The sequence below is a fragment of the Cyanistes caeruleus genome, chromosome 7, assembly GCF_971803275.1.
Source record: "Cyanistes caeruleus chromosome 7, bCyaCae1.hap1.1, whole genome shotgun sequence".
NCBI lineage: Eukaryota > Metazoa > Chordata > Aves > Passeriformes > Paridae > Cyanistes > Cyanistes caeruleus.
This window is the reverse complement of record NC_141707.1, coordinates 32307009-32332217: the sequence shown is the minus strand read 5'-3', so window position 1 is coordinate 32332217 and position 25209 is coordinate 32307009. Positions and strand designations below refer to the sequence as shown.

Genomic DNA, 25209 nt, shown 5'->3' with positions numbered 1-25209 from the left:
GAGGGGTAGTGAGTGGATACAGTTGGGGAAACAGGTTTGGGTAATTTAAACAGGAGCTACATGTTGACTGATGTTCTGGTAGGGAATGTGAGCCCAGTTCCTGAGCCAGGTGACAAGGTCTGGGTTTCCTTCTCCAGCCCTGTGGCTCTTCAGTGGGTGACTGTCAAGAGCACTGTCCCTCTCTTGGTTCTCAGAGCCTCTCCATGTTGGACAGACAGGGGTGTCACATGTGGGAGTTGCTTATGTTCATAGAGGCACGTTCTCTTAGAGTTCAAATTAAGCTAAAATGAAGATGCACCAATTTTTGGGTAGCATCTGAATATCAAGTTGTGTTGTTCACGGACTAGATTTCTGAAGGAGTTGATGGCTGTTAAAAATGTCTTTCTGTCACTAAGTGCAAAGAGTATTTTTCAATTTCACCTTTTCTAATGTAATTATGTAGCAGAGATTAATTAACTGGAGTACAACATTAACTTCCTCCTGTGCCACACACATTCTCTCCCCAGAGAGAAGATGAAAAACAAGCTGTATGTGCCTGACCTAATCACATCGCTTGATGCAGAAGCCGAAAGCACCAGCTGCTGCTGTTATGTTATCCTGGGAAGGTTCCTGTGCTGTACTCATCTTACTGTGAAAATTAAGGCACAAGTGCAGTGGCCCCTGTTTACTTACAGACCTTGCCTTGACGTGCCCTCTGATCACCTGCCAGTGCTGATGAATTCTTGTAGGGGATCGCTGCCTGCTGGCAATGCTGCCAGACAACTTTCTTCTTAGGGTCCTTTCAAAGCTTGTACCTTTTCAGATTTTCTGTTGTCTGTGCTCAATGCTGAAATGGGAGGGGAGGTCAGGCTGAAGTTGGGTAGGAGAAATGCTGTTCCTTCATGTGTTTTAAGCTGCCAGTCTTGTATTTGACAGTCTGCTTTGGAGCTTTTTGCTGTGGGTAAGCATTTTTTGTTTTTTGCTTTCAGTTGTGAATTCCAGAGTTTTCAAGGAGGCTGTAAGTCTTTAAAATATTGGTTAATGTTTAGGTATTGTCAAATTAGTTTCCCAAAGAGCCTGTTTTGCACTGAGAAAGTTGGTTACTTTCGTTGCATGGAGATGTATTAGAAAACAAGAGATTTGCTGGGCAGAACTGCATGATGCTGTATAAAGGAGCTGATTTCTGACCCTGGCTCTGACTTCCTTTGTGGTAATAGTCATATATTATTCAAAATGGTTTTCCCTGGTGATCACAATGCTCCTCTTTTTCTTGGAGGATTGTTTTTGGAACATTTGGCTCTGATTTTGCAAAACTTTTGCAGTGTCACAGTTACAGCTGAAATCAGCAGAAGTCATGATTTGAATGTACGAATGAAATAAAATAAAAATTGGACTGCATTTGTTGCAAAATTAGAGAGGCAGAAAATTCATTGTGCCCAGTATCCAAATGAAAAGATAATGTTTTTGTCCTCTTACTGTTCAGTACACAATTCCTTCATAAATGTCCATAGCGAGCACAAGAAAACTACGAGGGGACTCATTATTAGAGCATGAGTGCCAAATGAATAATACCTCATACTCATTGCACGAGGAGAAGGAGCACTTTTGAATAATTCCTTGTCTGGGAATCACTGGTCCCTTAAAGCACCAAACAAAAAAGTAGCCTTGCTCTTTTATATATGGTCATAGTCATAGGTGGTTAATGTGTGTGCTTTCTTATTTAGAGTTTAAATCTTCCTGGTGTCTTATACCTCAATTGTAATGTCAAAGTGTTTTTGCTTAATTTCTCTGTGTTCAAGATTTATAGAATAATTTGGGTTGAGATAGGCTTCTGGGAAATCTCTAATCCGCCTCCTCCTTTGAGCTTCCTGCTCAAAGCTTCAGAGTTAGATGATGTTGTTCAGGGCTGCTGAATTGCACCACTTATAATTGTTTGCTAGCTAGACTTTAAACTACTGGCTATTGCTTCTTGAGTCTGCTGGTCCACACAGACTTTTGCATGTATTTATTAGTATTTAGATAACATCAATTGACATATAGCCTATTTAAGTGTATTCTTACTTACTTGAAAAGTGATAGTAATTATTATCCTCAGTATTTAACCTGAAATGTTGCAAATAATATTTCAAAAATAATTACGAAGGAAGAGGCTCATCTGAGGTAGCTGATCAATGCATTTACCTTCAATTTCAGTGTTTTATTGCTGCAGAGTCCAGAATGGCAATGTGTAATTGTTAATATAATCTTTTAAAAATATAACCATAAATACTCAGATCTCAAAAACTGCAAGGGCATATCTGCATATTTCTGGTAGGATAAGAGCTACTAGACTAGAAGGAGAGAAGAATACCTTGGGATGGAACTTGTAGTAAGCTTAACCATGTTGAATTGTGCCAAGGAATAACTGAACAATACAGAGGTTTGCTTCACCAGTCTCTGTGGATGGTGCTTACCTGCATCCACTGCTTTCCCAGGTATCATAGGCAGCAGATTGTCCCAAACTGCAAAGATGCTCATCCATCAGTGTTTGCTTTGTATATGTTATATCAGTACTGATCATTGGGCAGAGCAGCTTTAATTTGACTGCTTGGAACTTTCTGAAACTAGGTTTGGAGAGAGTTTTGGGTTTTGTTAATTGTAATGTGTGAGATTGTGCATTATGGTGTGCTGATATAAACTGGTAACATAAATGGTAGCAAAGCTGCAGGCAACCTCTCCAGAGGCATTAAGAGGAAAGCTCAGACTTTTTTGAGTCCTTGTTTTTTGTATGCTTCAGCTCTAAAACGGTGCTGGCTAAATCTATAGTTTGTTTTCCACTGATACCATTGCAGCAAAATCTGCTGGGTTGGCTACTGACTCTTGGGTGCAGCTTCAGTTCTGTTCTGCTGACGCAAATCCACAAATAAATTGTCCATGAGTGGAGTTCTTGCTGACTTGAGGTGTTCACCTGTGTGTGAGACAAATTGCTGAGCTGAATGTCACTGCAATTTTTTCTAGGCAGATATATTGTGAGAGTTAGAGAGCTCTGTAAATTATAAAGTAACTAAATAATCAGTTTTATAGTCATTATGTGAGAACAGTGTTTTGCTACTTATTAATTAAATATTGCCTTCTACTTGCTACGATGCAAAAGCATTACAGTAGTTTCATTTGCATGTGATTGACCTGTGCCATTAATGCTGTAAAGAGGAGAATGGAATACAAATTTAGTTAAGATGGTTTAAAAAACCAACCTGTTAGCTTGATTGTGAACTAGTACCAATAGAACTTGAGGTGCCAGCACAACTGTTGTGTTGAGAGCAAGGGTTGGGGGCAGTGGGCAGTGGAAGAGCTCCTTACCCCAGGGGTTGGGAGGCTGGGCTGCATTATGCTGGAATCATGGACAGCTGATGGCTCATTTTGGTTCTGCCACACCTTTTCTTTGTGTCAACCCCGTTCTGCTCTTCCAATGCTTGTCTGTACTCCCAAAGATTTACAGGAGTGCATGTGAAGAGAAGATTTTCTGTCTAATGAGGGTGTGTGTGTTGCTGGCATACTTGGAGCCAAGGGGTGTTCTTCAGTATCCTCTGGATGTTCTTGTCATGATGTTGGACCTCTTTTCCTTGCACTTGTTTTTGGATAATTGAGTAGTCAAACACATGAGCTGAAGAGCAGGAGCTTTGCTGTCACTTCACAGCTGACTCTAGAGCACTCCTGGTGAGTTGCAAAGCAAGGATAGTTTTTTTACTTTCTTTCTTCCAAAAGCTGCTTGGAAAAGGAGAGGTGATTGATTGATGCTACTGCCTTACCTGGTTGGGTTTACTGGGAAACCTGCTCCTGCACCACAGAGCTGTGGAGTTGGAGTGTGCTTAACTTGGTGCTGGTTTCTTGCAGTTGGAGAAGGTATGCCCAAAGTGTTCTATGCTGACATAGCTATTTGGATTTTTTTTCCCCCTTTCTCTTCTCCACTGCCTGCCCTCGATGTAAGGAAAGGGGAATCTGCACTGTACATAAGCACTTTGCAGAGCCCAGTGAGGAAAAAGCAAGCCATTGCCAAGAGTGAACCTGTGGGCAAATAGAAATGAACAAGTTCAGTGAAAAGGGTCAGTGCTTTTTCCAAACTGTATAGTTAAAATCTCTCATTGTTTTGCTCTGTTACAATCCTCATTTCTTTATTTCATTTTCTTTTATACTCTGCTAGCTTTTAATATGAAGAGTCTCTTTCACCGGGGTTTTATATCTTGCTGTGAGCTCAGTAGAAAGGAGCATCTTCCCTTGGCCAGAGACTGAAGGCACTGTCATAACAGTGCTTGTGGCAGCTCTGGAGGCTGGATCCCCCTTCAGGAGCCCTCCCTGACATCTTTGTGGGCTCCAGACTCCTGGTCATCCTTCCTGCTGGCAGCAAATCCACACATAGTCAGCCTCCACTTGAAGTCAGGCCTTACACAAGTCAGTGGGGAAGCCTTTGGCCGCTGCGTTTGCTCTTCAGACAGCTGTTGGGTCTTCAGAGACTTGGCTGCTCAAAGCATCCCACATGGTGCTGGGTCCCAGCAAAATTAAAATCATCTGAAGGGCAGCCTTGGAACTGTTCTGTAACTGCTTTCCCGACGGGTGTAGGTTTTGTGCTGCTGCTATGTTTTTTTCCTGTGGGGCTTTCATGGAAACCTACACAGGAGGGGGTATGAAAAAAGGTTGGTGAAGCCATTTGCTTTGCTACTGCTTCTCAGAGAAAATGTTGGCCCAGCACTTGTCAGGTGTGAGCCTGGGTGTCTTGGCAGAAGCTCCTGAAAGACGTCATTATGGGACTACTGTTCCTCAGTATCTGCGTCCAAAGCTCGGGTGCTGCACGTAAACAGGATACAGGGGAATTTAGCCTGATTGTCACTGTCTTCTTTCTTCCCTAGGACAGGAGACCACCCTGCAAGGCCCAAGCAGCAGTTGCAGTTTAGGAAAGGACAAGTAAAACTAGAGAAGGATAAATAAGCTAACAGTGAGACTTTGTGAATCTTTTATTCCTATTATATTTTTTTTATAGCACATAAATATGTAGAAATCTGGCTTATGGCAAACATCTTTGATGTAAGGGAGGGATAATTTTGTGGGAAGGATATGAACCAATGTGTAATTGTTCTCAGATGTCTGTCATTTGCTTCTAAGGACAGTTTCAGTCCTTCTCACAGTATTTATAAACTAAAACATTGTGATAAGTGGACAGGCAAGTTCAAAGGTGTTCAGCCTTTGAGAGAAAACCACAGGTTTTGGGAGGTGGTAGATGTTGCTGGGCTGGAGTTTAGATGTTGTATCGTGTTCTGCATAATTTTTTTCTAGATTGTGATTTGTACAATATCCTCACTTAAAGTAGTCTAGCAAAAGTTAAAATCAAATTTTTTTTTTCATGTCCTTAAGACTGTGATCTGTCTGTTGCAACATTTCCTTTCTTTGACAGGACATGTGAATTTCGACAGAAATAGGGCCTTTAGGGATTGTTGACTCACTGTTGCTGAGCTGTTGCTATTCCTCTGACAATCTGAGACTGTGGTGAGCATTTTAAATAGCACCAACAGCATCTTGGCTATGGAAAGACACACGTACCCATAGGTACATGTACGTGCATGTAGGCAGCAGTGTGAATGCAAAGGGATTCTGAAAATCTTGAAGGATCCCAAGGTAGCCAGCCCTCACTGTCAGTGTTAAGTTGTTCAGTGTTTTGTGTCAAGTTCACTTCTGAAATCTGTTTTCTAGAAGTCAAAAACCCCTATGTCAGAAAATTTGCAGGCTTTTGAAGTACACTGGTGACTTTGAGACAGGTTTTGCCAGCAGTGTTTCCAATGAAACAACATTAGGGGCTTACTCATATTTTATGAGCTGTGGTTATCTGTGAGCAGAGCCAGTGCTTGAACCTCAACCTCTTGTTCTCAAAGTCTACCATTTTATAAGCTTTCTGTAGTGCTCTGTAGATGGCTGTCATTTGGCTGTCAGCTCCATACTAGTGAAATGTTACTGGGTTTTCTTTGGGCTGGGTGTGTTTTTGCATTTTTTTTTGTTAACTGCCCTGCCTTATATCACTGCTTTAGCAACAGCAAATATCTTGGTTTAACTCATGCTGTGGAGGCACTAATCTTAAAATTCTTGAAGAAATGCTTTAGTTACAATCCCTGGCCTTGCTCATAAATAATACTGAGAACATTTTTCTGTATTCATACATGCAGAAGAAGATTAGGAGGTTAACTGTAGTTCTGTCATGGGTTTATGTACAGTTAGAGAATTTACTTTTTTGTGAGCTGCAATTTGCAGAGTGGGTTTAGATTTCTTTAGTGTATATAATTTTCACTTATTTAAAAATAAGCCTTAGTTCAAATGTTGAAATACTAGTTCTTAGTCACTTCCTCAGACTTCCATGGAGCACTGTTCTCAAAGCCTTTCAGCTGAACCCTCCAGGACTGATGAGCTTAGAGATAGAAATTATTGAAGAGGAGGCATTTGGAGATGTTTGGGTCTAGACAAGGTGAAAATCCAAGTGGAAAAGACCATGCAGATGATGGCAAATGTGATGGTCATTGGATGTGGAGCTACATCACCAGAATCATGCACTCCCTTCTACAGTGCCTTTTTTTTTTGCATGACAAAATCATCTATTTTATTTGTCACACCCAGAAAAAACCCCAGAGGTCAAATTATTTTAATCAAAGGCTATTTAATTTACCCTTGTCATATGAATGCACTTCCATATACATAGTCCTTCATCCACATAGTCCTGCTGCATTCAGTGCAGTCTGAACTTACCTTCCTGATTTTCTTGTGTTCTGTTAAAGGTACCTGTGGTTTAGGCATATTACTTAATGGGTGTGCAGTGGCTGTAGCCTGAATGTGCAGGGCTATGTACAGTGTCTCACTGAAAAGCAAGGGCGTAGCTTGCATTTACTAGAGCTGAAAAACAATTAGCTGTGACTAGGGACAATTTTCAGATGATTAAAACCCAAGCTCATGCATTTTTATGACTATGCAATCTCATAATTTTCAGCTAAATTAAGACAGTGAGCAAGTCTAAACTGTACTTCCCTTGTATGCCAATAATAACAAATGAGAGGCGTCTGCAGAGGATGAGTTTGATTATGTCTCCTTTAGCTTCTCTGTACATTTAAAATATACGACACCCTCTGCTCTCCTTGGTTTTATTTTTATCTGTAGTACCACTTAATGAGCTATTAGAAATTAAATTCCTAGATAGTCCTGCTGGCTGCTCTCCATTGCAGGATATTACTGTAATACTAATGGCTGCTGTAATAGCTAGGACACATATTTTTGCTTTTAAAAGTAACATTAAAAATCAGCAGCTTGTTTTTTTTCGTCAAAAAATGTACATTCTTGTATCTCTTGGCTTGTGTTGTATCACTTAATGTCTGTGATTTACTCTGTGGCTGTTTTCATTACTGTCACCCTAAATAGCTTCCTTTGAGATGAAACAGTGTAACATGTTATATTTATCAAATTGTCAGATATCTAATTAATATGGTGATAGTGTCTATAAATGAGGTGCAGACAGCAGCTTCAGCTGTTATTTGGAATTTTCCCCAGTACTTAGCCCAACTCTATTTGCAACCAAAACCCACTAATGGAGATGATCCCTTGTCTCTCATAGTCCTATTTTCCCCACTTTTCCCCTTTTGCTGACATGGGGCTACTTTGTCCATTTAACAACCAAGACAGGTTGCTTCTGCTCCAATGGACTCTGAATAATTTCATTTCATCTTCAACGTACTACAGCATACAGAAATTTTAATTTAAAATTTAAGTAAGATTAAAGACAAATTTATTTTGAAGAAGCAAATACTGTCTCATATTTGGGTCATTGTTTCAATTCTTCTTTGTAATAATAGGAACTTTTTTCTCATGTTGGATCTGGAATTGTCTATCAAGAGTATGTTCTTCAGTGTAGGATTATGACCTACTGTGAGGTGAGGGCACTGAGGTGGAATTTCTAGGTTTATGAGAATGTACAGCATAAAGTGGGTCTTTAAACTGTGGTCTTAAAGTGAGTAATTTGTAGCCATGGTAGTTGTAGGCCTTATTTAGGGCAATTGATTTTCAGAAATGGTAATGTATTTTGCCTATAGTGATATTAAATCTCCATGCCAAGTGTCTTTGGTGGATTCTCATTTTTGGTGGATGTTGCAAGTTGAATCTTTGAAGGAGAAACTACTGGATTTTCTCATCAGGCTGGAGGAGGAGATGTTTTGGCTTCTGGGTTAGGTTTCAGAATGTTGATGTGAGCTACACTTGCATGTTGTGTTCGGTAGAACATCTGTTCAGGAGCATGACTGTGTAAGGGAAAGGATGCTGGACAAGAGGGATTAAGAACACCACACTGATGTAGGAGTAGCTACAGACTGTTTAGGTTGGTGGCTGTGATCCAGGGGTCTGTTAATAAGCTAGTGAAAGTTTTGTTCAGGAGTCCAAAAGCACAGAGTTTATTTTGAAGAGAGAGCAGGAAGCAGAAGCAGCATGAATACAAAGTTGTTAATTACATGAAACTTGTAAAAATGTGTCTAGAAGTGCCTGTTGAATTGGTGCAGCTAATTATGGTTTAAAATTATTTGGAATTCAGTAAGTATGGTTAAATTGTCATAAGAAACTATTTTTGGAACAAGACTGGAAAAGCTTTAAAATGTATCTTTACTAAATTGATAGTGACATTCTAAAAATGAACATAAAATGAATAAAGATTGTCAGAAGCTGGGAGGATCTAAAACATGTTTGGTATTGTCTGATTGCTTTTCTCTTTTGATAGTGATCACATGGAAAATATTTGTGGCTACTTAATGAAATACACCAATCTTGTCACTGGTTGGCAATATCGGTAAGTCTTTTATGGTGCTTTTTAATAATGTTGGTCTCTGCAGCATCCAAATGAACATGTTTCTGATTTTTTTAATAATATTTAGATTTCCCTTTTTCCAGTAGGCAAACTTTGTGCAAGAATCTTCTGCTTTTCTCAGTATAGGTTAAGTTAATGTGTAGATGAATAATATTTGTGTTAAGGCATGAATATAAAAAAGGCATAGGCAATATAAAAGACTTAAGTCATTTAGTGGCCTATATTTGTATGTGTAAAAAGCATTAGGTTTTTTCTCCTTTTCCATTAAAAAATATTGTCTTCGTGTTTTCTGCTGAGTTTTCACCTTTGTGCCAAATAATGCTATCACTTAAAAAAATTAAGACTTTATTACTGTAAATTCAAACTCAAGCAGGCTTTTCCCTTTCCCCAGGATGTTGTCTCCCCTGGAATAACTTGATTTTCTGTGTCAAGTGAAATTCTCTGGTCAGATTTCTTGTTTAATGTTGTTCCTAGAGCAGCACAGTGCAACCAAATTAATGCTGGAGAGACAAGTCTTTAGTGTACCACACTGTGCCACCTGTGCTGCCCCTGGCATGGAGTGACTTGTGTCATTATTCTCAGCATTAAACTCAAGTGGAACTTGAAGCTTAATGTTCAGTTCCATTAAAAAAAAAAAATAAATCTGGAATTGCTTCAGTTTCATGGTTTTGTGTTTCAGCACCTTTGTATCTGGGGTGTCTTATTCTTAATGTATGTAGTTTAAGGATTTATTAGGCCCTAATGATTCAGGATATAATTTTTGTTTCCCAAAATCTTGCAATAGTGTTCTTCTGTGGGCATGTTGTTTTGTTGTGCAATCCTTGTGCTCTGAGAAAAAAATGCCAAGGAATTAATTTCTGTGCCATTTTGGGGACATAACTCACATGTTTAAGGTTTTCCTGACACAAGTCTTTTAGTCCCAATCCCATCTGTGTGAACTTGTAATGAGACTAGTGACTTCTCCCAGTGCCACCACCTGCAAAAAAACAAAAAAAAAAAAAAAAGGGAAAAGGAACTGATTTTATTCAGTGTATTTGCTTTGTTATCCTTGCAGGTTTTTTGTTTTAAACAATGATGCTGGCCTGCTGGAGTACTTTGTGAATGAGCAGTCTAGACATCTGAAGCCCAGAGGTACCCTGCAGCTGGCTGGAGCTGTCATTTCACCCAGCGATGAAGACTCTCACACCTTTACAGTCAACGCTGCCAGTGGGGAGCAGTATAAACTAAGAGGTAGGACCTGGGTTCTTGGGCAGGGGATCCTTCCACTAGAGGACAGTCCTGGCTCTCACCTGGGGCTGCTTGGCTGGACCTGGCTGCAGGGCCAAAGTGAGACAACCTGGTTGGCATAGTGCTGCCATAAAAATTATGTTCAAAACTTCCATCCCACTATTCAGCTAGAAATGGTCCTTATTTATGGATAGTTCTGTAACACTTGGGTTTGATGACTGTCAAAAGAATTCATATGTGTAGAATAGGATTTAATCTTCATGTATAGTGTCCTTAAATTGTACTGATTCAAAGTTTTCTAAATTGGTGTAGGTAGCAATACTGTGGTGATGCTCACAGAGAATTTAATTATTCCTAACATTCGGTTTGTTAGCCACCTTATGGTGGTTATAAAAGCCCATCCTGTGATTTTGTAGGCTGCAGAAATCTAGGCTAATAACTTTGAGTATTTCTTCCCTTGAAGGCTTGCTGTAATTTTCTAATTCGGAGTATCTTACTCTTATTCCAGGAAAATGTTTCATGTTGTTAGATTACAAGGCAGTTGTGGTTTGTTGATGTTTAATTCATTTTGTTACACTAAAAATAGCATAAAAAAAGAAGAAAATATATACTATTTATGTTGAACTTGACTTAACATTATAGTTATTACAGTCAAATGAGTTTTGATTAAAAATAAATTACTTTGCACTGTTAGTCTTGTGATTTTTAAGAATTAAGCAGTCATTTTTGCCCGTAATTTGAAATGTCTTCATTTAACAGAATCCTTTTGGTTTGCTTTTATTAGCTACTGATGCTAAAGAGCGACAGCACTGGGTTAGCAGGCTACAGATATGCACACAGCATCACACAGAAGCTATTGGAAAGGTATGACTGATGCTCTCGTGGGCAAAACTCAGGCTGGTGATAGAAGCAGTTGCAAATACAGCTTCAGTGTTATTGAAGCCCTTCCATTTTGGGAATGTTACTTCTTTTCTTTTTTTTTTTTTTTTAAGCCCCTACTTTTTAAAAACCACTCAGCAGCCCACCAATAAACTTAGGATGAATTCCATGTTTGAGAAAAACATCCTCAATGCTATATCTGAGTACTGTTTGTATTTGCTAACAATGTGGTGGGTATGCATATACTGTATTTCACAGAACCTCCTGATTGCCCTAACACCATTCTAATACCTGAATAAAATCTTGCTTTTAAGTAACAATCAACATCTTCTAGCTAGTTTTGTTGTAAGAGATAAGTTGATTTAATAGCTCTAAATGAATTTCCATTTTTTTAAATGTCAGCTCTATCCCTGCAGGATCTGTTAGGAGTCAATTTCTAGTGCTGTTGCAGAACAAGGACTGATCTTCAAGTCAGAGAAGCGATACTTACTGATACAGATTGTTCTTAATTAGATTATAAAAGAGGGCAGCTAGAAGCAGACAGTGGAGAATATTTAGCAGTTGCTACTAAAACATTATTAGAGCTTTGCCGTCTTTCCTTGCTCTATAAAAAATTAAAAATTAAACTGTTCTGCTGCATCTTTCACATTAGAACTTGCTGGTTATTAGGATTAATTGTAAATGTTTCTCAATATGCTTATTTATTCACTAGAACAACCCTCCTCTGAAATCTCGCAGCTTCTCTCTTGCATCCCAAGGAAGTGCCAACTCTCCTGGTGTGCAGAGAAGACCCAGTCAAAATGCAGTTTCCTTCTTCAATGTTGGACATCACAGATTGCCAACGGGAAAAAGAGTTCCCATTATGCAGCCAGATCACCTTGCAGATGTTAGAGAGGTTTGTATGCTTTAAATTCCCTTACAGTTTTCTGTGAGAGTTGTGGTGTTATTTGTAAGGTTGCGGAGAAACCTGCTATTCTTATTTGGATATATTGTCAGTAGCATGTCCTAAGCTATTACTGCACAGCTGTGTGAGGATAAGTAATTTGCCCTGGCTAATTGTAGAAATACATGGTATATATTTTGTGATTTTTGTTCTCTGCAGTAGTGTCTTGATGCTGAAGGTAGAACCATGTTCTCAGTCTTACAAGTTGTAACACTACAAGTGACAAGGGAGTATCCTTAAGGGGTATAACAGCACATACTATGATACTATTGTACATTTTTCTTCCCATGAGAAGCTATAGAAGAACTGACTAAGCTGTGCTTTTATCTCTCATGGCTAAGAGAAGTTGGTCTTGATTGATATTTCAGAATGCTAATACCATTTTCTGGTGTGCTGATTCATTTAGATGAATTGTCTCGGGATGGATATGATTGAGAAGAGAGCAATTCAGACACCTGGGGTTTTTTTCACTATATGTTCAGATGTAGTGTATTTTGGGAGAAAAATCCAGATATAATTACCTTTCCATCTTGATTGATAGAACAGACTGACTACTGGTTGATTTTAGCTTGTGGATAATTCCAGGGTGGATCTTGCCTATCTAAAGATAAAGCATTGCTGACCTGTGTTACTTAGTGGTAATATTACGTTAATGAGTATTTTAATGTTAACTGTAATTAGTGTGGTGTGATACATTTCTTGGCAAAAATAAGTCTCTAATGGAGGGCTTTTTAATTTAGCGAATAAAGATACAGGAAGTGTGAATAGCTAGAAACTGAACTTAGACAAACTGGAATAGAAGAGTGAACCTCATTAACCTTAAAATATGTGGCTGAGCACTGTGGTAAGTTCTCCAGTAAATGGATGTTGCAGATAGTTTCACTGGTATGGCATGCTGTCATTGTGCCCCGATTTATATCAGGTACTAAGGTGTAATTATTCAGTAGCTTACACAGAGTGCCTCTTTAAACCTTAGAGTCTGTGAATCTCTCTCCACAGCAAACTGTTCTTGCAGATGTCTAGCAAAAGGGTAATTGCTGCCATCCTGTTTTTATCCTCATAGAGCAGTAAAGTCTCCTATAGTGCTAATGCAGACATGTGTGAAGCTCTGCAAGGTACTCAGGAAAATAAAAATGTTTCAGAAATGGCTTTTTCAGTTTTTGAATTTTCAAACACCATTATGGCATTCAAAATTTCAGGGAGGAAAGAGGAGTATGTGTGAGCTGGGGCACTGAAGCAGTGGCTTGCGTCCTGTAATTGGGATAAAGTGGAATGACTTCCTGGCATTACAAAGAGCACAGGAAGCTATTCCTGCTCTTTTGATTGCTGCTGAGTTTGGTGGCACAGCATGATTATTTATCAACTTAAAAACTTTTGACCTGCACAGAGGAAGAATTCTTTGTAGTACTGGCTCTTCTGATTGTTAAAATTAGTTTGCTTGCCTTTTTTAAGCTAAAATTCTTGTTAGATACAATGCCTACTTTTTTTTAGATATTAAAATACTGAAGGGCAGGTACTTGCCTGTTACCCCTGAACATGGTACAGCTTGAACACTTAGAAATTCATTTTGAAAAGCTGTGGAAAGAGCAACTTCTTTGAAAGGATCTGCTACATTGTGACCATTTCTGATTTTCCCATGCACTGCACTGTACCTGGGTCTCCTTGTCAGTCCCTTTCCCTTTAATTTCCCCTTGTTCTTGGCTGAATATGTGTCATGATGCTGACGTGGTTACTGTGCAAAGCAAGAGGTTTAAGATCTTTCTGCTAACTTGCACCTAATGCAGGTGTCTGTGTGTTTGCAAAGTGAGAACAATTTTGCATTTTGTATTGTGAACAGTGTGTATTTTTCCAAGATTCTGGACTTTTAGTCACTGTGCTTTTCTTCTCCTGGCACTACGTTTTTTTTCCCCAAAGCTGAGTGTATAAATAGGAAAAGCCTTAGGACTGTTCAAAGTGTGTTCTTTGAAAAGGAAGATGTACCTATTTGAACTTCATGGCTTGTCCTATTGTCTGGTCTGTCCAGGAATGAAGTGCTTGGGGCCTACCACATGGTGAATTACTAACAGTAAAGGTCACCAGAAGGATTGTGGTGATTTGTCAACTAATTGTCTGTAGGGTTTTTGTGTGGGTTTCTTTTTAAGCCAACACACTTTTTCAAAGTTGGGAAAAAAATGCACACAAAGGCTTTTATCACGTTTGTGGCTGGAGAAAAATGAAACACATGTTGTGATAGCAGCTGGTATGTTTGTGTAGGCAAGGCTATCTATAACTAAATATTTTAGTAGCTTTCTGCCCTGTTGCTTTTGGTATATGCTAAGGCTGTCTCTGCACAGTTAACACCACTTTTAAAGAGCCAATGCTCTGTAAATTCGCAGCTTCTCATGCTACAGAGCCATGCCCTTAAAAGTTCTAAAGATCACATAGTATGAATTTGGATGAATACGTGTTCCTTAAGTATCGTATAAAATCTTAAAAGCAGTTCCTGGAAGGGATTGCAGGTAGTAGTATTGAAAAAAAAAAAATCAGTCAGATACTGCTAGGATTGGGAATTAAATAATTGGAATGAAAAAGCTACGTAGTGCCATAGCAGTTAAATGCACAATTCTTTAAAGGCTTTTTAAAGAAATTCTGGTGCTGCCCTTCTAAATCAATCTGTCCTTACATTTACCTTCACTATCAGAATATGTAATGATTGCAGGGTAGTGCTGCCCAGTTACATGGCTTCTGTTTGTTGCTTCTCTCCAGAAAGGACACTAGCATGTGTAGGAATTTGTTTTCATCCTTGTGATTCAAAATCAGGTAATATTTTGTTTCTGTGAGTATAAAGAGGAAAGTGCTGCTTGATGGCTGGTGTGCTTTCCCCCTGTACCTCATGTGGGCAGATGTGCTGTTGAAGATTCTGTGATTTAGGGGTGTGGAGCTCTGTGTGAAGCAGGAAAGGAGCTTGGGGGAGAGCAGGGGGAACAATGGTAACAGGACAGGACAGCTGCAATCTGAACACAGAATGAAAGTGAAAATCCTGCTGGCTTTTCTTCCTTCCCTGCAAAGTAAACGCTGAGATAGTGATAATCAGTGTGGTGTCAGTGCAGACAGTAAATTAAGATCCTTTATGGTTTAAGCCAAAATGATGAGGAATACAGGTCTTCTCTGTTAAAGTACTGCACCTCTGATTGTAGGGAGTGAAAAAAAATCTTGATACCCACAGACAGTAGATCCTATTCCAGGCTGTGCAGAGCATGGAGCTTAGTTACTTCTCATACAGAGTGTATGTGGTGATGCCTTAGGATTTTAGCTTTTTTTCATATATTTGTAATCCTGCAATTCCCCTCTTACCTCATCCCTATCAACTAGGCATGAAAGTTTGATATTTACTGCAATAAGTATCTTGTTCAAATTCCTCTTTGCCTTTTTTTTTAAAGCCACTTTCATATTCTTTTGCTTGTAGATAATGTGCCATGTATTTTTGTGAGTAGATTCATCATGCATTTAATGACTCTGTTGTAGTAGTAGCTCTCACAGTCAATAAAAAAGTACAGTTAATTTTACATGTTTCTGTTTTTTACGTATGTTTACATCTGTTACCTTGTAGTTTTATTACTGTTCTGATGCCTTTTGGGGTCCTCTGTGTGCACAGCTGAACAGGTATTACACAACACTTCTACCACCTGATAAGTGACTGTTTTGTTTGACAGATGATGTCTCAGGCTGAGGGCCAGCAGAGAGATTTGATCAGGAGCATAGAATGCCTTCCTGCCTCCGGTCACCTTACATCCTTGGATCAGGACCTATTGATGCTCAAAGCAACTTCCATGGCAACCATGAACTGCTTAAATGACTGTTTCCATATTCTCCAGTTACAACATGCTTCTCAACAAAAGGGATCCTTACCAGCAGGTGGGTATAGGTGCTCACAGGGAGCAGAGCTCTGTAACAAATACAAATCCCTTCCTTCATGCAAAAATGTTTGTTCCACTAACACATGGGTAAAGAAAACTGATGACTGCCTGGTTTCTTGTCAATTTTTCCAGACTACAACTTGTTTGTGTTGGGTGGAACTCTGTGCATGTTGAATGTATATTTTTTAATCATTTATTTTATCAGGAAGTCTATGGCAGCAGCTGCATAAATGTGACCTCTAATTGTTGTAACATCTCACTACAGAATAAACCATGTAAGGCACCCCAAGATGAAGGCTGCCTTTGGGATATAACTGTAATAGTGGAGGGGGAATTTTATAAGATTGCAGATTCTTGGACATGTGGTGTCCACTACAACTCTGCCAAATGTCATGCTTTTTAAATTCTTTTTTTGCACACTGATTACCTATTGTAAGTATTTATTATACACTTATTTAAATGTAGCTTCCATTTCTAGTTAAGCATTAAAATACAAAACTCTGAATTTGCACTGGTTGTTACTAATACTAGTTAAATATCAGTGTTCTTGTTTTGAGTTACTGCCTTACTCTAAACCACGGTCTAAAGAAATGTGTTGGATTCTAGTCTGATGCCAGAATGGACTAGTCAATGAAAATTGCTTAAAGGTTGAGAAAAATAGAAAATCTCTTTTAATAAACAACTGACCACTCCAAAAAACAAACAAAACCCCCCCAAACCCTGCTGCTGATGGGTGTGGAATATGTGCAGGCAGCAGACAAATATGTTGCCATGTCTGCACAATTGGTCACTTCTATGCAAGTAAGAGCTTAGTAGAATTGTTCTACCTGATTCATGTGCAGTACATGGAACTGAATGTGGTCATAATTGTTTGTAAATTCTGCAGCTTGTTTTTCTGGCTTTTTTGTGAGGTTTTTAGGATTTTCAAATACTTCTCTTGCACAACAGATCAGTAGATATAGTAAGTGTGTAACAAAGTACAAATGAGTTGTCTCTCCCTTTATCTGTCCCATATTCTTCTCATATTTTTGGTGCCTGCTTTGCCAGGGCATATTATTTCAGAGCTGTAATAGACTTTGCTTCCAAGATGAAAAAATGTTATATAAAAACATTAAAGCTATATAAAAAGTGTTTATGATTCTGAAATCACCAGAGGCATTAAAAGAGAATATGTGAATAGATTGAATAAATCTTTTTGCTGTATTTCAGTTCAAAATTTCATTTTAAACATAAAAAACTGGATGGCAACTCTTGAGATATTTGTCTGAACTGTGAAGTTATCCTGAAAGAACTCTTCCTAGTCTCTGAATTTTTTAACTGTTGATGCATAACTGTGGGAGATACACATGAGAAGTATTTTTGTTTTGGCATTTTCACATATGCAGTACTAAGATGAATTTTCGACTTATATCTGAGGGCATAAGTAGGGCCAATGAGCACCACTGTAATAACTTAAGATAGTTTTAGTTCGGGGTTTTTTTTGACAAGTGGTGTAGGTTTTTAAATTTTTAAACCATGAGGGCAAAAGCTTAATTCACTGACTGCTCTTCAGTTGGTATCTGCCTGTTATGGCCAAGTCTAAAAATACTGCTTGAATACGTCCAAATCTTGAAGATTTCTGGTGATATCCTGGGGAGGTGGATGGAGAAGAGAGGATCAGCAGATTGGATGATGCATTACTGGGGCCAGAGTTAAAAAAAGAGACCATTAAAAGAATACCTGTGTCTTTCTGCAGCCTTCCATCTCCCCCCTGCTGTGGCCTTTCTCAAGACACTACATTTGTTCCTTTCAAGGATTGCCAAGAGCCTTTAAATTTATATATTTTTTAATCCATTTAGCTCAGATTTATCCTGTTGGCTAAGGAGGGATACTTTTGATTCAACTCGTGAAGCCAGGCTTAAAAACCAAGGATTAGGAATAATGTAAGAGTGCCAGTTTACTATAGACTGTTAGATGACAAAAAAAACCCAAACCAATGAACAAAAAAAAAAAACCCAAAAAAACCAATCAGAAGACTGAAAATATTACCCCAACACATCAAAATGTATTCTGAATCACAAACTTAAAGATGAACAAGAAAGTTCCACCTTTTCCTAAATTCCAGTCACAAGTGGTGTGTGACAACAATTTGCAACTCTTGAAGAAAAATGTAGGAAGTGAAAACTCAAGAGGTCTGTACTGTACCAGAGAGGAAGTGCTGACAACTGTTTAAAAAGAAATTGGTAAAGGCTCTAGAGGAGGAGGATGTCACAAGTAAGGGGAATGGCTTGTGCCTATGCAAAATAGCTGAGGGCAGATTTGTATATGCTCTTCCAGTGGAAGAGAAATCTTAAGGTGGTATCTTGTCCATTCACAAAGATTAAAACACAGCTGGTAGCTCAAATCTTTCAAAAATGCCATTTTAACAGCAAAAATTAAACAGAAAATGTAATAAATAAGGTTATTTTATATGTAATTGATAGAAAGTATTAAAGAGGCACTATTGGGTGAATTCAAGCTAATACAGAGGCAGTGAGTGTGGATTAAATGCAGCCTAGAACATGCAGTTAGAGATTAGTGTGTTGAAAGTTACAGCTTAGAAAGCAGATGTCATGGAGAGGTTTTTAAGGCAAGCGAAACCTTCTCAAAAAGATGTAACAGCAGCATTCTGACCATATTTTTGACTTCTTTGAAACTTCTGTTTAAATAGTTTTAATTTAGTGTGGTCAGGAATTTTTGTTTCTTATGATGTAGTGGATTAATGAGTAATGGATGATGAAAATAACCTACCTGGCTGTAGGAAAGTTGTCTCAATAGCAAAGCTGGAATTTTCTCCTGCTCCAGTATTTTTCTGGTGAAAATGTTGCTGTTTATCTGAATTAAGCTCACTTTGCCTGTTTTGGTTGAGGATGTGACCTAGTTGCAGGTAACAGGGGTCAGGAAATGCAGGATTGTGTATCATATGGGAAGAGACAACAGACACTGTAGTACAGATATCTTAGTATAGCACAGGGAACTGTTATCTGGTGGTAGAAATTTAGGTTTCCTAGTAATTTCTGTGTTTGCAACCCAGCCAAGATGGTTTGTCAGTTTGTGTATTCTTCAGTTAAAACTGATTGGAATCACCTGTACATTTATTACCCTTTGAAAAAGAATGGAACATTTGTATTATTAATGAGGAACCTGACCCGTTCTGATAAATTAACTGAGAGTAACTAGAGATGCTGGGATCATCAGGTGGGTAATAGCTTTCCAAACCCTGCAGGTTTTTTGGGTTTTTTGGGGTTTTTTTTGATTTTTTTGACAGCTATTATTTATTCAACACTGTGTGCCTGCCTTCTCGGCAGCTAAGAAAAGACAAGCACCCCCTCCAGAGAAAACAGTGGCAACAAAACTTCTTCTTTAGGTTTTTTTAGTCTAGAACAGAGCTGGGTTTCAGAAGCCAGTAAGTGGAAAGCTGTTTTTCTTATATATATTTTGGTACCAGTTAAAAAAAAGTGTAAGGGCTGCTTAACATTCCCATGATACTGGGCTCCTCCTGTAGTGTCTGATTACACCTTTCATGACACCAACTAGTTTCTCCAGTCCAAGTTGCATGTATTACAGCTCACCAATCCCAGTGTTTGTGCTAATGATCACTGAAGGTGGTGTCTCATTGCACCACCTTTGTTTAGTGGCTGCTGGAGGCATTGGCTGCAGGAGGAATTGGCTGCTTTCAGCTTATTCCATAAAACTAGTTCTTTTGTTGGAAACTGCTGTTTACTGACCTTGCAGAGGATGAGCAAGCTTCAGCGCAAACTTTCCTTTGCTTCAGGAACGACAATCAGTTGGTTGGAACCGAAGATCTCCCTGGCAAACCACTTCAAAAATGGAGCAGCTCAGAATTTCCCAGCAGAGATAAACAAGCCAGAATCTGTCAGAGAAGAGCAGTCCATTGCAGAGCCCTGCCAGCTAACAAGGGTAAGGTAATGTGACATCCCATTTCTGTGGGGAATTATTCAGAGGAATACCTGTAAATGTTTCAATCATATTATGTGAAAATGATTTAATGACAGTTATTCTCATACTTTTGGTTAGCTGTTTAGGAGGAGTGAGGACAGTTGTGGTAAATGAAACTCTCTACCTTGTTTATTCAACACATTTTTGCTGCTTTATGTAACTTGCTGTCAAGTGGAGGGAGCCAACTGGAGTGGCAATGCAAGGCATTGAAATAGGTTTTTGCACTTCATTATTTACTTGTTTTAGATAAAATGCAAGGGAATACTACTTAACTGAAATTCATGACACTCTCAAAATAGGCCCAAGAAGAGCTGCCTAGGCAGACAAAAGACAAAATTGCTGGTCTTCAGCTATTACATTTCCCTTTCTTTTCTAGGTCTTGTTGCATCTGTTTTTCTTAATCTGAGCAGCTCTCATCATTTGACTGCAGGGTGGCTTAATGCATTTGAAATACAGTTACAGTCTGTATCATTTTCAGCTACAGTCTGTATCATTATAACTGACAAAATGGATTTGAATTGCAAAACACTGAAGTGAAAAACCAGCAGGGATTATGATGAAGAACATGTTTTCCTAACTAAGCTAGAAAATCATAATTACATCCTCTTTATGCTAGTTGGTTTCACACAGTTGTTTGGCTGTGGCTGTGTAACTGTGAAAAGATAATGTGCTGTTTTATGTCTCTGCAATAGCACTGGGCTGTCTTACAGAAAAATCGAAATGGAAAGGATTTTTTTCAATTGCTATAGTTTATAGATTTTTAAATGGGTCAGAGTAGTTACTATTAAGTTAAAAAAAAAAGAAAAGATGAAACAAAACTGGGAGCTTTGAACTAAATCACTTAATTCCTTCCTATCAGTAATTAAGCTAGTCACAGTTTGAGTACTAAATGTATTTGAGGTATGACTAGTGTTATCACTCCCCCTAGGTATTTTCAGCTCTCTTACTTCTGAGAGCAGACAGCATAGCATCCTTGGAAAGGAGTCACCTCTGTGTACTTGTCGTCTGGATTTGAGCTCTGTGTGAGGGCTTGGCCCACTGTTTTTCATGGCTGAGTGTTCATAAATCTGCCTTGAGCCAGGACAGCTGTTCCAGGACAAAGAGCTTCGCTTATGCAGAGGCATATTGCTGCCTTCCTGTGGCATTCAGTGCCTCTCCCCTCTGCATCTGCCTCCCTCCAGCTGTTTGCTCCAGGAGGATGCAGCTCAGAGCCCTAGGAATGCCACCCTCCCTCCTGCCTGAAGCATTTGACTTTGTGCTTGCGCTGTGCTGGTTGCTACAACAGTGCAGATGTAATTTCTAGTCTGTCTGCTTCAGTTACACAGACACCAACACCTGCAGTGTAATATGCACGGGGTTTTGTTGTATTGAAACTACTCTGAGTTATTTTTTTTTTTCACTATAACATATTTGCACTCACAGCAACATGATAACGCTTGTGAAGCGCAGCTTGGAGATACCAGGCATGATGGTAGTCACGGAACTCAGAACTACAGTCCGACACAGTCTTTGGAGTAGTGATGGCAACACTGGAAAGGCTGAAGTGGTGTGGAGGTGGAGGGAGTTATTGAGGTGGTTGGAATTGCTGCTAGCTTTTGCTTTGCTGTTTCTATGTATGTGTTAGATGCTTGACATTCTGTGAACACACAAAACTTACAGGAATTTCTTTTAAGCTTTTTTCTTTTTTTCCATGACCCATGTGAGAGAGGGTGAGAAATCTGAGCCTGAATCCTCCAGATGGAGTCTGCAATGAGTTATCTTCATATCCATTCAAAATCTTCAGCTGTTGTTTATCTTGGGAGTAAATTCCATTGTGTAGCTTTCTGCAGGGAGTTTATTTAGTCTTTTTTCATACATGGGCAGTTAAATACAATATGAAGTACTTTTTGAATACTGTCTGGCCAGTTACATCTTTGTGCTAAATTTATGGCTCTTATTCCAGGAACCTGAAGAAATAAATCCAGATGAGGAGCTGGAGGATATCTGTGATGATAAAGAAGATGATCTAGGGGCAGTAGAAGAGCAGCGCAGTGTTATCTTGCATCTTTTGTCTCAGCTGAAACTTGGCATGGACTTAACAAGAGTAAGTAATTGAGGTGTGAAGACTGGCTGCAGTAAAAGTAAAGTATCATTTAAAACTCAACTCCTGTATTGAACAGTGTTGACTTTAGTATGAAATTGTGGACAGTAGCAACTTCAGGTCCCAGGATGATGTCCCAGATTGAGACAGGTTCAGGTGAAATGTGCTGACTGTCTTTTCTGTTACCTTCTTTTTATGTTTTCTACTGTGTTTTTGTTGCCTTTCCTGTAACGGCCTGTTTTCTTTCCAGTGTTTGAACCTCAGTCTTTTCATGCTGTTTTCTACAATCTTCTCATATTTTTCTTTCTGCTTTCCTTCCATGATCTCTTTTCTATCTTGATAATGCTTTTCCACACAACTTGTATAACCCTACACCTGTGTCCATGCTGCTTCTGAAAATAAGTTTTCTTTTGGTTCCCCCTTATCTATCTTTAGATGCCTGTTAAAGCCTCTTTCCTATTCTTATTTCTGTGTTTGCTCACAAGCAGGCAAGAACAAAGTTACACTGGAGAGAATTGGATTTAACACTTGAGTGCAGATCTCGAAAGCAAGCAGCTTGGAAAAAGTGACACTCAGGTGCTATTAGCTTGGGCAGCAAATCTGGGAAAATCAGGCTGCTACCAGCTTGTGTTCAAGTTGTTCCCATAAAGACTTCTTGCCATAAGCACTAGGCACTTTGAAATAAAAAATGGATTTACCGTAGCATGGAATGAGGAAAACACTCTTTCTTGGAATTTCTTGGAATTATGGATTATTATTCTTTTTTAAACCTATGTTTTTTGAGCACTAGCTGCATAGCCTGTAGGAACACTTGTATTGTGCAACTTGTTTCACAACTTGAGAGAGAAAACAAAAAGGTGGTGTGAACAGGCCCTGTCTGTGGGTCAGACTTAAACCCCTGCTGCTAAACTAGGAACTGATTAAGTCACTCTTTCACTTATATTGAAGATTTGATTTAGGGTATCTTTTTCTCTTAGTTGGAACAAATTACTGAGCCTGTCTCCCACTTGTAACCTTTGGCTGTGTAGGGAAAATTGTGTTTATTTCAGAGGAGGCAAAGCGCTGAAATGGACAAACCTGACTTCAAAACAAGTAATGAATTTGTTAGAATTGTACTTTATATCAGGGTACTAAAGTGAAAAGCTACTTAATACTTAAGTTTGATGTTGCAACAACATAGCAAGTGTATTCAGTTTAACTTGAATGTCTATTAAGTCTTATGTCTGTGCTTTTTCTCTTTGAATGCAGATGATTTTAAATGGATTGTTTTGATCTCATGGCTGAGATACACTCTGTGTTGCTGTTTACAACAGTTAGTTAGTTATGTGAGTGTAGCTATGTGAGGCTTGTTCCCACTTCAGAGAAAGAAAACACTGATGATATCCACAGCCTTTCACTCTAGGGGGTTGCCCTTGGCTCAGGAAGGACAGGATTGCTGTTTTTTGTAGTGTTGAATGTAACTGTGAAAGTATAAGGTACCTCTGCTCAGAGAGAGAGAGTCAACCCATCCTATGCTGCTTCTCATGGATGCTTGTCCTAGTTGCTGTGTGGAGAGAGATTCTATAAGCTCTCCAGAGCTGGCATAGTTTCCCAGCTTTCCTCTCCATTAGACCATACCTTTCCTAACTTCCAGTCTGAACCTTCTTTGCTGTAGTTTGAGTTCCTTCATGCTTGTTTTCTCTTTCACAGGTATATGGGACACATTATCTCTTTGCAGCTCTTGCATGTTTTTGGGGGTTTTTACCTGATGCTCAGTCCCTTTTGATCTCTTTAGTCCTACTAGTACTACTCACTGGGCTTTTTTTCTCCTTGTAAATTGTTTTTCTGGAATTTCTGATCACTGTATTTTGCTCACATCTTACAAGAGGAACAAGGGAGTGCACTCAGAAAGTGTGGTGTCCCAAAAAGGACAGAATCCTTCTCCCAAGGACTTCTCTTATAAAATGCCTGTCTCAGTTTTCCTTACTTGAGCCTTATGACTTGTCTTTCATTTTCAGGTGGTTCTTCCCACTTTCATTCTAGAGAAGCGGTCGTTGCTGGAGATGTACGCGGACTTCATGTCCCACCCCGATCTCTTCATCGCCATCACGAACGGCAGCAGCCCCGAGGAGAGGATGATCCGCTTTGTGGAGTATTACCTCACCTCCTTCCACGAGGGCCGCAAGGGAGCCATTGCCAAGAAGCCCTACAACCCCATCATTGGGGAGACCTTCCACTGCTCCTGGAGGATGCCCAAGAGCAACGTGGCCACTGATGCTGGCACCAACTCCTCTGCTCACTCCCCCTCGGAGCAAGTAACTCTGCCTAAAGATGCGGAAGGCCAAGCTGAGCCGGACTATTACACGGTGAAATTCGTAGCTGAGCAAGTGTCCCACCATCCTCCTGTCTCAGGGTTTTATGCTGAGTGTGTAGAGAGGAACATGTGTGTCAATGCCCACGTCTGGACAAAAAGTAAATTCCTAGGAATGTCAATAGGAGTGACAATGGTTGGCGAGGGTAGGTGTAAATTCTGTCCTTTGTTCATTTTAGAAGTTTGTTAAAATATTAGTAATTTAATAGCAAATTTGATTTTATATTCAAAAGATACAAGTTGTCACTGCTGTAAACAGCAAATTTTTAAATGGGAGGGAAAAATAGAAAGGTTTATACTTTGACAAAAATCAGGATTTTGTTTGGAAATAAAACATTGACTTTTAAGCCAAAGATCAGTTACTGTGATGTAACCGGATATTTATGAATTAATTTGCATCAGACATTTATTAAATAGAACTGTTGTTGGATTTCTCTGTATGGCACTTAATCTTCCTATGCACATTTTGATTTTCTGTAACTAGAAAAATTGGAACCTTTAGGGACAGAGAAGGGTAACTGCCTTCAAATTGTAATTTTCCTGCACAAGATGAGTGCAGGAAACTGATGAGTGGGTAACTGCCTCTGTGTCCACTGTGTATTATATCCAGTACTTGGAGATTCCAGGCACTTGCTACAAACTATAAACTACACTCTGGACAAGGGAATGACCAAGGGAATGCCAGGGTGTATGAAAGGCACATCTTTGGCTGTACAGGTGTAATTTCTGAAGCTGATCTCTTGTAGGACCTTTTTCAAACCAATTTTCTCAGAATTTCCTGTGTTGTTTTTGCTGATGTCAGACACCCAGGGGTACTGTGCCCCAGAGGCTGGAGCAGGCAGCAGTTAGATGTTGTGCTGTTTTCTTGTAAGGGCAAGAGGGAGATCTTGTGCTTTTGGACTATTTATAGGAATCAAACCCACTAATCTTAAAACCCCCCCAAAAATTCTAATATTTAATAACATTCTTGACATTTATTGCAAAAGCTGGTGTCAGGAAGGAGTTGGGTTTATCTTGGCAGAA

The 25209-nt window shown here is 39.2% G+C and overlaps 1 protein-coding gene across 16 annotated transcripts in view; it reads left to right on the top strand.

The window, feature by feature from the left end:
- Window positions 1–25209, top strand: part of OSBPL11 (oxysterol binding protein like 11) — a 44412-nt gene that overhangs the window by 11652 nt on the left and 7551 nt on the right. For 10 of the 16 annotated variants that reach the window (XM_086896344.1, XM_086896349.1, XM_086896346.1 and 7 more), the window contains 8 exons: window positions 8747–8815; window positions 9888–10063; window positions 10845–10924; window positions 11652–11834; window positions 15575–15776; window positions 19572–19717; window positions 21699–21839; window positions 23834–24332. In XM_086896344.1, coding sequence (XP_086752470.1) covers window positions 8754–8815; window positions 9888–10063; window positions 10845–10924; window positions 11652–11834; window positions 15575–15776; window positions 19572–19717; window positions 21699–21839; window positions 23834–24332 — 1489 coding nt within the window. In that variant the 5' untranslated portion in view covers window positions 8747–8753. Of the gene's footprint in view, window positions 1–4862; window positions 4949–5404; window positions 5626–7835; window positions 7914–8746; window positions 8816–9887; window positions 10064–10844; window positions 10925–11651; window positions 11835–15574; window positions 15777–19571; window positions 19718–21698; window positions 21840–23833; window positions 24333–25209 lie in introns of all 16 variants that reach the window. The other 6 variants (XM_086896350.1, XM_086896352.1, XM_086896356.1 and 3 more) reach the window with 3 other exon arrangements.